The 13409-nt window shown below is 40.1% G+C and overlaps 2 protein-coding genes across 7 annotated transcripts; both read left to right on the top strand.

The window, feature by feature from the left end:
- The first annotated feature begins 585 nt into the window (after positions 1–585).
- Positions 586–1936, top strand: LOC106294576. 3 transcript variants are annotated; one of them, XM_013730184.1, is made up of 3 exons: positions 586–741; positions 820–984; positions 1249–1936. In XM_013730184.1, the coding sequence occupies exons 1-3, from the start codon at positions 667–669 to the stop codon at positions 1768–1770; spliced, it is 762 nt and encodes a 253-aa protein (XP_013585638.1). In that variant the 5' UTR covers positions 586–666; the 3' UTR covers positions 1771–1936. The 3 variants fall into 3 exon arrangements, with proteins under 3 accessions (XP_013585638.1, XP_013585632.1, XP_013585646.1); XM_013730178.1 differs by having other exon boundaries at positions 820–993; XM_013730192.1 differs by lacking the exon at positions 586–741 and having other exon boundaries at positions 960–1034.
- A 504-nt stretch (positions 1937–2440) lies between these two features.
- On the top strand, positions 2441–7704 carry LOC106312896 (probable helicase MAGATAMA 3). Of its 4 annotated transcripts, none has more exons than XM_013750591.1 (21): positions 2441–2595; positions 2816–2947; positions 3011–3158; positions 3227–3387; positions 3481–3705; positions 3782–3973; positions 4056–4091; positions 4255–4340; positions 4433–4477; positions 4540–4651; positions 4733–4838; positions 4909–5006; positions 5206–5307; positions 5402–5494; positions 5787–5840; positions 6098–6156; positions 6256–6340; positions 6423–6797; positions 6911–7033; positions 7104–7190; positions 7271–7704. In XM_013750591.1, the coding sequence occupies exons 2-21, from the start codon at positions 2837–2839 to the stop codon at positions 7460–7462; spliced, it is 2490 nt and encodes an 829-aa protein (XP_013606045.1). In that variant the 5' UTR covers positions 2441–2595; positions 2816–2836; the 3' UTR covers positions 7463–7704. The 4 variants fall into 4 exon arrangements, with proteins under 4 accessions (XP_013606045.1, XP_013606062.1, XP_013606038.1 ...); XM_013750608.1 differs by having other exon boundaries at positions 2801–2947; positions 3230–3387; XM_013750584.1 differs by having other exon boundaries at positions 2801–2947.
- Positions 7705–13409: the final 5705 nt, after the last annotated feature.

Genomic DNA, 13409 nt, shown 5'->3' with positions numbered 1-13409 from the left:
TGGCGAAGACGGCAGCGAAGACGATTTCGTACAAACGAGTTCAGAATTCTGATTTCGGGCACGATGATAACAGAGAAAACAGAGTACAACGACAAAGAGCTATTTCGACGAAGAGGAAGTTAACACAGACAATGTCGATGACGGAGAGTGGGAGTATCCTCGCGGTTCCTTCTTCGACGGTTCTTTTTCGAGACGACAAAACGATGTTCTTAGTTAGTTAGTTTTTTTAAACTTCGATTTAGTTATGTTGGAGAAGAGACGGTTTAGTTTCTATTGTGATGGTGATGTGTAATTTTAATTACTGATGTGGATTATATGTTTAAAAGTAATTTCATTTAAAAAAAACTAACCAAAAGCCGTTAGAATCATTTACTATGGGTGTCCAAACATTCTAGTTATTTAAAAAAGATGTTTAGCAATCTGGTAATAAACCAACTTTTGTTATACATTCTAGTCATTTTCTCTAAAATCTATATTGCTTATTTAATTTTAATGTCAAAGTTGGTTATTCAGCGAATTGGGAGACATATTAGAATTTTTCAAAAGCTATTGGGTATTTAAGATTAAGCTCGTCGTCGTCGTCATCTTTTGTAACGTGTACTCCTTATAAACCAAATATAGACACAAACATCGAAGAAATTGTAGATTGGATTAAAAAAAAGAACCATGAATTGTTCAATTCGATTTTCTTGTAGCGCTCTCCCACACGACATAATCTTGAAGATCGGATCTTATCTTGAGGTTCTTGCTAAATTTACTGCTTTGTGTTCATTTTCTTGATTATAAACTTTCTGAGACTGATTCTTGGTGATTGGACAGGTGACTGATCTTTGCGCACTCAGTAGCTGTTCTAGGTTCTGGAGAGAGCTATGTGGTTCTGACATCTTATGGGAACCTCTGTTTAAGGAAAGATGGCCCTTGTTGTCCACTTTTGATGGAGACAATACTCTGTTTCCTGATGCACAAACCGATGAAACTTCTCAGGTGGAGGGAGTTAGCCATCTCCATATATTCTTGTTTCTTTTCATATTCAAGTAGTTTTTAGAGTCTTTTGCTCATGGCTTAATCATTAATATATGGATCTGTTTACTGGTGATGATGAATTGTATAACTTACATGTAGACTAGTTTCGTATCTTGGGTATGTTTTTGCTGCATTTTCTTGTGAAAGAAACTGAGATTCTATGTTACTTTGATTCGAGTAGATATAAGGTTTGTTTATGCTTATTTTGTTCTAACATTTCGTTAGGAATGGAGAAGAGTTTACGTGATGCAGCACATGGAAATGGCATCTAGAGCTTCTGAGGTGATTGCATTTGTGACAGAGTGGCCTGCTGCGTTATCACTAGAGGCCAGCGAGTATCTACACGCGGTCGAAACCATGAGCTCGATGCGGTTAGGGTTTCAAGATGTGGAGATGTTTCTCTTCAAACCAAACTTGAGTGTTCTGCTCAACCTGGTTGGACTCATCTACTGTATAAAACACCTGAAACCGCGGGAGCAAGTGTTGGATGGGATGAGGCGACGTGGAGTCTCGGAGCAGCTGGTTTGGGTGAAATGGTTGACGTTAGGTAGATGGTCGCGCGGGAGACGAATGAGAGACGAGACGGTTTCGCGTCAGGTGTCTCTGGCTGATGTTGTAACGGGGAAAGAAGAAACGGTTCTACGAGTGCTGCAACGAGGAGTTGTTCACGAAGTTCTGCGTGTTTGTATCTCAACGGTTGATCTTGTTTGCACCCCTTGCACTAGTAGCACCATCAGAAACTACTAAACCGTACTTGAATGGAGCTTCCTCTTTAATTTCAGCTTCTGGGGGTTTCATATATGCAGCTTGTAAACCGGTTTGGGTTTGTTAGGAACCGAAAATGTGATAAACGTATGTAACTCTATGATTGAAAATCTTAAAATTAATACAAACTAGATCTATTTGTTTTTAATCTTTGCAAACGTTAAAAAATTAATCACATACATTATTGTACTAATTAAATTATAAGAGGTTAATTAATTAAATATAACTGAGTTAGTTTTATTATTCTGAAAATTTAAACGATTTTGATTAATATAATTTTTAATAAACCAATAAATTAATCTGATAATTTAATCTATTTCATAGTTTTTCTTTTATGGATTGCAAAATTGATTTTTTGATTTTGATTTTAAAATAAACTAAGGATTACATATCTTTTAAATTTATTAGGTAGCTAAATATTAGACAATTTCGTAATAATTTTTATGAAAATTGCTATTTATAAGTTCAGTGGTATTGGATAGTAATTATTAACATAAGGTTAACATTTATTTGTGATTCAGTTTTAATAGTTTGATTATATAATCAATTTGGAAAAAAAAAAAGAAAAAAGGGCCAAAAAGAAAGAAAGAAAAAAACAGGCCAATAATTATACTAAACCGGGAGGGGTTAACAAAAACAAAACCAACGAGAGACGCAGGGAGGAAAAGAAAAAGGAAGGTGCGTCTTGTGATATCTGTGCCGCCCCCACGACAGGACGCGAGGGCTTCTTCTTAAAGCATCAGTGAATCTAAACGAACCGAAATTGTCGCCGCCAGCTGTTCAAGATCTCGCCCCACTCTCCGGCTTGTGCGTTCCTCTATTTCTCTCTCTGTAACAGTCAATCTCTCTCTCTTTGTGTGTTCTAAAATAGGCAGACAGTGTCCAAAGTCTGTTTTTTTTCTTCCTTAGTTACTGATTATACGACGATGACATTATGCTAACTAATGCTTGCATTGAATCAAAGTTAATAACTTTCTTCCTCGATTTCGTTTTTTGGGACATGTTCATGTAGAGAATCTGGCGGTAGAATTTGAGCAGAGAAAGAAGGATGGCCATTGATAAGGGGAAGTTCCATGAAGAAGAAGAAGCAGCAGCTGTTGCTCGTTTCCATAAGATTATTTTGGGTTGGGACTATAAACAGCTTTTAAAAGAGACTGAGGTAAAAAGAAAATCATTTATACAACTCCGTTTCTTTTTTTTTTTAATTCCTTTGTAAATACAGATGAAGAACAAGAAGGATACTAAAGCCAAGTTGAGTGTTGTGAAGAATACTTATAAAGATGTTGATGATTATTTTGAGACCTTTGAGCCACTCCTCTTTGAGGAAGTTAAAGCTCAAATCTTGCAGAATCAAGATCCTGAAGAAGAAGGTTTTCATCCTTTCTCCCATTGATCATGAGTAAAATTGTGTATAAAAGTAGGTTGTTTTTCCTCTTAGCAGCATCGGGGTCTGAATTGAGATTGGTAATGGAGTGCAGCGAGGCTGATGGGTTTCACATTCTACAAGTCACTGACGAACGCGAACGCCTGGAGGATGATAAAGTTACTAAATATAAGTCTCTTGGTCCAAATGATCTCTTATTGCTATCAAAAGAAGAGGTTTCTTTATATCTCTTTGATAACTCCTTCATATTGTCTTATCTGAATGTTGGATTTTCAGTTAGAGCTTTGACTTTCTTTTTTTTTTTCCAGGTTAAAGGGAGTTCGTTTCCTTCATCTTATGGGTTTGCTATTGTGGAAAACCGTCTAAGTAGTACTAGTCTTCGACTTCGGATGTATTTAGCTGAAGAGGTGGTGCAGATAACCAAAAAAACGAAATCCTCTAGAACAAAGCCCTTTATCCAATCTCTCTCAAATATTCGTTCTCTTATTACATCATCTGCCAACCTCGTAGACAAAAGGGTGCACACTTTAAAGGTCGGTCAGTCCTGTAGTGATGTGCTAACTTGGCTTCTGTTTTTCTGATTTATTAATTGAATGTTGCATTTTGCAGTTATGTGGTTTGTCAACCATTATCAGGGAATATACAGCACTACGATCGATCTGTTCGCTTCCTTTCAAGGATTTAATCTTTACTGCAGCAGAAAAGTCTTGTGGTTATGGAGATGATGCTTGGAAAATATCTGGACCTCTGCATGATTACTTTACCGAAAATCTTAATAAATCTCAAAAGGAGGCAATTGATGTAAGTCTGGCGGCCTTGTAGCTTCTTTTCCTTTGGGTCTTTTGCAGTTAAATTTATCTTCTTTGTCTCAAATATTTTTCAGGTTGGTCTATCAAGAAGATCCTTTGTCTTGATACAGGTTTGACTTCTTCCTGAAGTTATAATTGTTTAGCACTCAATGTCTTTCTCTTAGACTGTCAAGATAAGGAACGTAGATGAGTAGATCAGAGATGCATTGACAAGCAGATGAATGAATTAGTTTACAGTCTGATTTGAATACTAATGACTCAATCCTTCTCTAGGGTCCTCCAGGAACTGGGAAAACTCAGACGATTCTTAGCATTCTTGGTGCCGTTATGCATGCCACTCCAGCACGAGTTCAATCTAAGTATTGATTTTTTTACGTGCCCATCCCCTTGATGCTAACCTTTTGTACTTATGATATTATTAAACTATGCTTCTTTCTTCTTTTCATAATAGGGAGCATGAGCTAAAGCGTCGAGTTCAGATGAGTATTGAGGAGAAGTATGTTTTTCCTCTCATCTTCATCCCCATTGGTGAACTTATAAAATCCTATTGTCTTTCAGATATAGTCACTGGGCATTAGCTTCTCCTTGGATTTTGGGTGTCAACCCACGAGATGCTATCATGCCTGAAGATGGTGATGATGGTTTTTTTCCGACCTCAGGAAATGATATGGTCCGTCGGAAGATCTATTCTGAGACTCACATTGTAATAACCGTGCTTATATATATATATATTTTTTTTTGTGTTGTTCAGAAACCAGAGGTGGTTAATGCAAACCGGAAGTACAGGATACGTGTACTTGTCTGTGCTCCATCAAACTCTGCACTTGATGAGATTGTGTTACGTCTTCTGACTACGGGCATGTGTTTTATCCAAAGACTATCTCATTATTTGAATGTTAGTGTTGGTCTAATGTGTTGCACTTTCAGGTCTGCGTGACGAAAACGCCCAGACATACGCACCCAAGATTGTACGAATTGGTGTCAAGCCACATCACTCCGTCAAGTCAGTATGGCTTGATCACCTCGTATGTACCTAATAGCTTTTGCACTTTGATTGCCTTTCGTTGTGAGTTAGGTTTTGTTGCTTAAGATAAACCTTTCTTAAAGAATCCAACTGTCATCGGATCATTATAGGTTTGTTAGTTGTGTTACATTAAGAGGAACCAAACAACGAAATTTCAAGTTCTGTTGATCATTTTCCTGAGAAACAACACTCTATTGCAGGTGGCACAAAGGCGTGGATCAGCCATTGATAAACCAAAACAAGGAACCACAGGAACTGATGATGATAGCATCAAGACTTCAATATTGGACGAGGCTGCAATTGTATGGAGAATTAACCCTCCTCGTATTCATGTAACTTTAAGATTATATTTTTTTTTTCCTGAACATTCACTTGTGTGTTTCTTTGCACTTTCAGGTGTTTTCTACTCTTAGCTTCAGTGGGGCACCAGTTCTCGCTAAATCAAACCGTGGTTTCGATGTCGTTATCATAGATGAAGCTGCACAGGCTGTAAGCCCCCCGGACTAATGCTCGAATGTCTTGCCTACTATAAATTGTGTGATGGTTTCATCTTTGAAAATAGATATTAAAATAGTGATGCTTTACTTTTGAAACTTAATCTTCATAAGACTTTTTGTCGTGGCGTGTATTACATAGAGTTGATTCATGTAATTTCCCTTACCTATGTTGGGGACATCTCAAAAGCATTTGTTGCTTGCTAAGGAAGTGAAGCACGAATGTAAATGCTTATGTCTTCAGAGTTCACTTCTGATGAAATATTGACTCTTGTGCACATGCGCAGGTTGAGCCGGCAACTCTTATCCCCTTGGCCACTAGGTGCAAACAAGTATTTCTGGTAAAATTCCATAAGATTACCCCTTCATGTTTCAAACCTGCAGTATTCTTTTCTCTGGTAGATATAAACTGATAGAAAATTTATTACACTTTAGAGAATAGAAGTGCCCCACCTTTCTCAAAATTGTAGAATATTAGTTGTATCTTGAAACTGCACATGTGAGAAGCGAGCACAAACACCTTTAGTTTATTAGTTAATACTTTATATGACAAATTATGAGAAACTTCAATAGCTTTGGGTAACATTGCTTTTATCAGGTTGGGGATCCAAAACAACTCCCAGCTACTGTAATCTCAACTGTTGCTCAGGATTCTGGGTAAGTACTTTAAACCACTCATCACGTGCAAACTTTATCTGTTAATATGTCGTTGTATTGACGTTATTGAATTGTTGTCTTTCCGTTGGTTAATGAAAGCTACGGTACAAGCATGTTCGAGAGACTTCAAAAGGCTGGCTATCCGGTGAACATGTTGAAAACCCAATACCGGATGCATCCTGAGGTATCCCTTAATTTATAGATTCTCACTGAATATCTGGTTCTCGACCAGACTACTTACTCTCTGCTTTTGTCTGAAAAATTAGATAAGAAGCTTTCCGTCAAAGGAATTCTATGAAGAGGCACTGGAAGATGGAGCTGACATTGAGGCTCAGACGACTCGTGACTGGCATAAATACCGTTGCTTTGGTCCGTTTTGCTTTTTTGATATACATGAAGGGAAAGAGTCTCAACATGGAGCAACTGGCTCTAAAGTAAACATGGACGAGGTGGAGTTTGTTCTTCTCATCTACCACAGGCTTGTTACCATGTACCCGGAGCTCAAGTCAAGTTCTCAGCTAGCTATTATATCTCCCTATGGCTACCAAGTTAAAACTTTCAAAGACCGGTTTAAAGAGATGTTTGGTTCAGAGTCAGAGGCAGAGAGAGTGGTTGATATCAACACTGTCGATGGGTTCCAGGTCAAATATTCTACTCTCTCTCACTCACATTTCAACATCAAGTATATGCTGAAAAAATGCAGTAAGCAAACCAAGAACTCAACATTTGTCTTTGTCTTTATCATTGTGAAAAGGGAAGGGAGAAGGATGTAGCAATATTCTCATGCGTTAGAGCTAACGATAAAGGAGGAATTGGTTTTCTCTCTAACTCTCGGCGTATGAATGTGGGGATTACACGAGCTAAGTCTTCTGTTTTGGTAAGATAGGAAAAGCTAATTGTTTGTGTTATCTCTCTCTGATTCATTCTCCATTGAAACATGCAATCAGGTCGTTGGTTCAGCTGCAACATTAAAGAGTGATCCTCTCTGGAAAAATCTTGTAGAAAGTGCTGAGAAGAGAAACCGATTGTTCAAGGTAAAACCATTTTTTTCCTTTTTTTTGTGTTAAAGTACAAACCTTTCTGCATCCGTGTATGTTTTGTGTGTGTTGTTTAGGTATCCAAGCCAATGATTGATTTCTTCAGCGAGGAGAATCTAGAGACGATGAAAGTGACGGAGGACATGGATATTCCTGACGGACCAGGGTTTGAAGATGAAGCTCCTCCAGTTGCAAATTTCGGTAGAGATGATGATAATGACTTTGGTGATGGTGATCAAGACGATGCAGCATTCGCTGAAGATGACTAAATCACAACCAAAATCTTCTCGTTATTAATTAGAAGTAGAACTTAAGAAGTTAGAGGATTACTTGTTTGAACATTTAACAATATCCTGCTTTAGTTTTTTCATGGTTTATTTTTGGTTTAGAGGATAACTATTGGTAAGCTTAAGCATCTTTCTCGCGCCACTTAGCACTCATTGTCCGTCTAGTTTCCTCACTTTCACATATTACATTTACATACATGCATTCAGATGTTATTTTTCTTACCTATCGAACCCATTTATATATATTGAAGTACATTTCATCAAATTTACTCAAATGGTTTAGATGTCTTTGTATATATTAGGAATAAGCAGATAGCTAACTTATACTCTCTTTAATGAGGAAATAGTAAATAAATTGGTTTATCTATCGCATCATTTTAAATAAAATGACGTGGATTAATTGAACGCAAGACGTTTTCACAAATATCATGTTCATTTTAACTGGATAGAAAGCTTGTTACTACACATTATTTTAAAACTAACACGCAAAAAGACATTTATTATTTACAATTCCACTGCATCTTTCTTGTTTTTCTTCTTCTAATTTTGAGCAAAAAGAGTGACAATTTAACCAAGAAGCCCTATTATTTATAATCTATTCTATCTATTCTATTAAAACAACAGTGTGACTATTGATAAATGTTATGTCCAACAATTATTTTTAACAATACATACTTACAAAATTAACCATATATTTTCTAACTGCATCTTTTTAATAGAAAACCACGATTTTCTCTCTAACCTAAACAGTTACGTTTCCTTCTATAAAAAACAGTTGGATTTATGGATTTATGAAGCACAAAAATAAAATACATATTCCAACCATACGTTTCTTTCGTATCTGGATTTCTTCTCAATTCATGCTATGAAAGGATCATGCTTGCTTGCCGTACAGATGACAATCACAAGCCTGATGTGGAGACAATCAATCTGTCGTCATGATCTTAAGTTCGTCACCGTTGGCAAGCTGAGAAGATGACAGTCTCAAGCTTTCTGGTCGTCAGAGTCTCAACTTCGTCGCAGTTGTCAAGCTGAGAAGATTTGGATCTCTTACACTGTTTCTTTTTCAGTTGAAGCGATGATGGCTGAAGCGTCGAGGGTGCGGAGGTGCGGTGGAAGAGGAGGACGATAACTTAGTTTTAGGTTTAGTTAGGTTTTTTTTGTCGGCTGTTTTTTTTGTGTATTTTGTATTTCTATATTCATGTATATTTTATATGTATATATATATGTGTATATAAATAAATATTGAAATCGGTTTAATAAACCTAATTAATTTATAAACCAATTTTAATTTCATAAACCAAAACAATATTGGTAAACCAATTTCAATATGTATTATAAAAATGTCTCATTAAATAATATTAATTTTATTTTTTCGAAAAAAATAATTTTTTGTCACAATTGAAATTTCATTCATAAATTAGTTTGGTGAGGGCATTAACTCAGCCACACCCACTCCTTGTTCATACAAAACTAACGCTCTTTTAGCAAGGCCATCGGCCTCACCATTTCTCAAACAGGGGATCCAAACAAAATCAACAACATCAAAGTGAGCAGATAGAAGAAAGATATCTTCCACTGTGCCATAAATTTCCAAGCTCGGGCTCCTTAAGTTTATGGCCCTAATCAGTTGCATCGAGTCTGACTGAAAACGCACATCTTTGATTCCTCGATTCTTGCAATCACACATCGCTTCTCTCATCGCCATACCCTCTACAACAAGGGCCGATACTGTACAGCTGTCTCCTCTCTTCCCTAAGATCCTCTGTTCCGCTGTCATCACAACCCACCCCAGCCCTGCTTTCAGATTAGTACCCTGCCAAGCCGCATCTGATCTAACGACTGTGTCAGCCTGAAACAGTGGCTCTTGGTAGTGGGGATGAGGTCTTTTCTCTTCTTGTTCCTAGGCTACTTCCCATTCTTTTGCTGCGATGATTGCTTGCGAGAGCGTTTCCGCTGGAGTCCCAACATAGTTTTCAAAGGCTAGCTTGTTGCGTCCTTTCCATAGTGACCACATTATCCAAGGGACCAGTGGAGTCTTGATAAGTCCTGTGGGGGGTAGGGATTTTTGTCCATGGATGTTTGACCAGTCTGCTCTCAAATCTATCAATCCGCTAACTTCAAAGCTTTCATCAAGAGGGGATAGTTTCCACACTTCTCGAGCAAAAGGACATCGAAAAAGAAGATGATTGATAGATTCAGAGCTTCCACATCGCTTGCACTTCGGGTCAACATTGATGTGTCTAGCCAATAATCTCTCTCCAACCGGCACAATAACTTTTAAACATTTCCAGGCAAACATCTTGACCTTGGGAGCTAGTGTCAAGTTCCATACCGTTTTCCTCTAGTCAAATTCAGGGGTAGCTTCATCCTCAAGAATCTCGGCCGTTGCTTCCACCATAGCTATATGATATCCTGTTTTCACCGAGTATTCTCCACACTTCCCTCCAAGCCATCTAAGAGCATCAGGAGCCCCTTTCATGCTAGGCTTGATCCGCAAGATGCGGTCTTCTTCAAAGGGTAATACGACTTGGATGATGCTTCTGTTCCATTCCCCTGTTTCCTCATGAATGAGATCACGAACCGTTAACAGCGTCGATTCCCTTGTAGCTGGACCCATGGGTCTTATGGGATAGTTAAGGCACATCCATGGGTCATCCCAGATTCTGATTGATGCCCCATCTCCAACAACCCATCCTAGGTTTTTCAGTAGTAAGTCCTTTCCCACAAGTACACTCTGCCAGCCGTGAGATGATGCATTTGGAGGGGTGCAGCTTAGGAGGTTGCCCTCTGGGCAATACTTGCTCAATAACACTCTCCCCAACAGACCTTCCAGGTCTTCAAGTAGGCGCCAGCTTAATTTGGCCAGGAACGCATCGTTAAAAGCTTGTATGTCCCTCAGTCCAAAGCCGCCATTGTTTTTTGATAGGGTCATTTTATCCCAGGCTACCCAAGCCATCTTCCTCAACCCTGATCATCCCAATAGAACCGGGTTAGTGCATACTGGATCTTCTTGCAGAGAGATATCGGGATCTTGAAGCAAGTCATAGAGTATGATGGTATCGGCGTGAGAACGCTCTGCAACATCACTAGCTTTCCAGCTGAGGATAAATGTCTATTTGCCCAACTACACGCCTTTTGCTTGATTCTATCCACAATGGACGAGAAGAGGTCCCTCTTACGTCTACCGGAGCTCTTCGGTAGACGAAGGTATTTCCTGGTGCCTCCTTCTTTAAGGATTTGGAGTTCGTTGTGCACCCTCCGTTTTAGTTCCACCGGTGCCTTACGCGAGAAGGTAATGGAAGACTGTTCTTTATTTATGGCCTATCCTGATGCTGTTTCGTATTTGCTCAAGATCGCTTTTAGGGCGCATGCTGCATCTTTGTCTGCTCGGAGAAAGAACATCGTGTCGTCTGCGAAGAGTAAATGAGTTATTCGGGGACTCCCCCTTGCCACTTGAAAACCCTGGATGAGGCCCTCCTCTTGTGCTCTGTTACAAAGACCCGAGAGCACTTCGCTATACAATATGAATATGTAGGGAGAGAGGGGGTCGCCTTGGCGGATCCCTCTTCTAGGTATAACCAAACCTCTGGGAGAACCGTTAATGAGGAAGGAGTATGTAACTGTTGAGATGCACTGCATGATAAAGCCTATCCAGATGTGGCTAAATCCGAGTCGCTCGAGCACATGGGAGATGAAATCCCATTCAAGTCTATTGTAAGCTTTGCTCATATCTGTCTTTACCGCCATCGATACTCTTTGCTCAGCCTTAGACGTCTTCAGCGTGTGGAGCACTTTGTGGGTGATGAGGACATTGTCACTGATCGCACGTCCCGGGACAAACATGGATTTATTTTCCGATATAATCTTTCCTAGGAGTGGCTGTAAACGATGTTAGAGAATCTTAGAGTAGACCTTGTAGTAGATATTGCACAAGGAAATTGGCCTATACTCCGATATCCGTTGCGGGCTCTTAGTCTTAGGTATAAGGCAGACATGGGTAGCGTTAATTCCTCTAGGGAGCACTCCTGACCGAAAGACGCTCTGAATCTCTTCCACTAGGTCTTGTCCGATGTTGTCCCAATGCGTGTGATAGAAGCTCGCCGAGAAGCCATCGGGTCCTGGTGCTTTCTCTCCCTTTACTGCCATTACCGCTTCTCTAATTTCAGTAGCTGAGGGGATTGCTATCAATGCCTCGTTATCTTCTGGTGTAATGATCGAGCTTAAGGCATGTTGGACCGTTTCCTGTCTATCCCATGGCTCCGTGGTATAGAGATTTTTGAAGTAGTCCACCACGGTCTCTATAATCTCCTCTTCTTTATACACCATCTTCCCGGCGCTATCTTCCAAAACCGTAAACGCATTTGCCCGTCTTCTATTCTTTGTTGTCGCGTGGAAGAACCCTGGATTCCGGTCCCCGAGTTTAAGCCAGAGCAAACTACTCCGCTGCTTCCAAAAGGCTTCCTCTGCCAGGTATGCAACGTTAAGTTTGGCATTAATGTCTTGGATCAGAACCGTATCGTTACGAGGGCTGGTCATAGCCTCTTCTAGCTCGCTCTTCAATTGCTCTATGTCCTCTTTGCTATTGCATTGTTGCAATTTATTCCACTCTGAGATTGCTCTCCTTGTGGACGCTAGCTTCTCCATAACAGGCGCCTCAATATATTGAGACCAAGAATCTCGGATAACTTGCTTAGCCTCTTCGTTTGAGTTGAGCCTTCTATCATATCGGAACAGTCCCTTTCGCTTCATTATCGTCGGATCTAGGAAGGACATCAAAGGCTTATGATCAGAGCCTTCATATTCAAGATATTGGCATCTCGCCGTCGGGTAGTTTTCCGTCCATGAACTATTTGCCACCGCTCGGTCGAGTCTACACCTCACAAGATGGGTTCCTCTCTGCCCTCTCTAGGACAATGGATCACCCGAGTGATGGAGATCCTAGAGGTCGGCTTCCGAGAAAAATGTACGAAGGTCTGAAAAGGATCCTTCTGATCTGTCTGGTCCTCCCGTCTTCTCTTCGTTATTGAGTATGTCGTTGAAATCTCCAGTTACGAACCACGGCGCGTCTCTTGCTTCTGCAGTCCTGAGCAGAAACTCCCATAGTTGGTTTCGTTTTGCTCTGTCCGTACTCGCATATACAAAACTAGCATAAAATTTTTTTCCTTCATGCTCAATCATTGTGTCTATTACATCAGGATTAGAATGTAACACAGAGAGTTTCAATTCTGGATTCCAAAATAAAGCCAGCCCTCCTGCTCTGTGGCCTGTCGGAGCGACTAGGTGGTGCTCATCATATCTGAGTTGATCACACTTTTTAAGTACCACTGCATCGGGATTTTTGGTCTCACATAGGAATAAGATGTCAGGCCAAAATTTTTTTGAGAGTTCCGTGAGACGAGGAACTGTCCGGGGATTCCCTAACCCCTGACAGTTCCAGCTCCCGATTGCTAAGGAGCGGGTGTGGACGGGATTCGAAAACCCGCCTTCTTCCTGCTCGGCTTTGGGATCATTCTGCTAAGAGGAACATTATCTGAAGAGTGGGAATTTCCCCCAGAGATTCTTTCTCGAGAGATATCCTTTTGTGTTGAGATGTTCTGATCTGACCCAGCCGTGTCATCTTGATTGATAGGTCCTAATCTTTGGGAAGCTGTAGGTTTCTCTGGGGTACCTTTAGGGCCTACCCCGTGGTCCTCATCATGTAGCACAAGGGAGGTTCATGCCAGATGCACTGCCGCATCTTCCATTTGGCCTCTTTCCTCCGCTTGCCTCACACGTTCTTTGCGAGCTTCTCGCTCAGTGGGGTCAGCACACTTAGTGTATTGGAGCATGACATCTCTCACTTCTATTCTGGCCTCGTGGAGTGTAACTTGTGAGATTGTCACTACAAGAAAACAACAAGGATACTGAGGGAAAAAATCATCGGAAT

Source organism: Brassica oleracea, chromosome C1 (assembly GCF_000695525.1).
Source record: "Brassica oleracea var. oleracea cultivar TO1000 chromosome C1, BOL, whole genome shotgun sequence".
Taxonomy (NCBI): Eukaryota; Viridiplantae; Streptophyta; class Magnoliopsida; order Brassicales; family Brassicaceae; genus Brassica; species Brassica oleracea.
The sequence above is the reverse complement of the archived record's forward strand: the minus strand, read 5'-3'. Positions and strand labels throughout refer to the sequence as shown.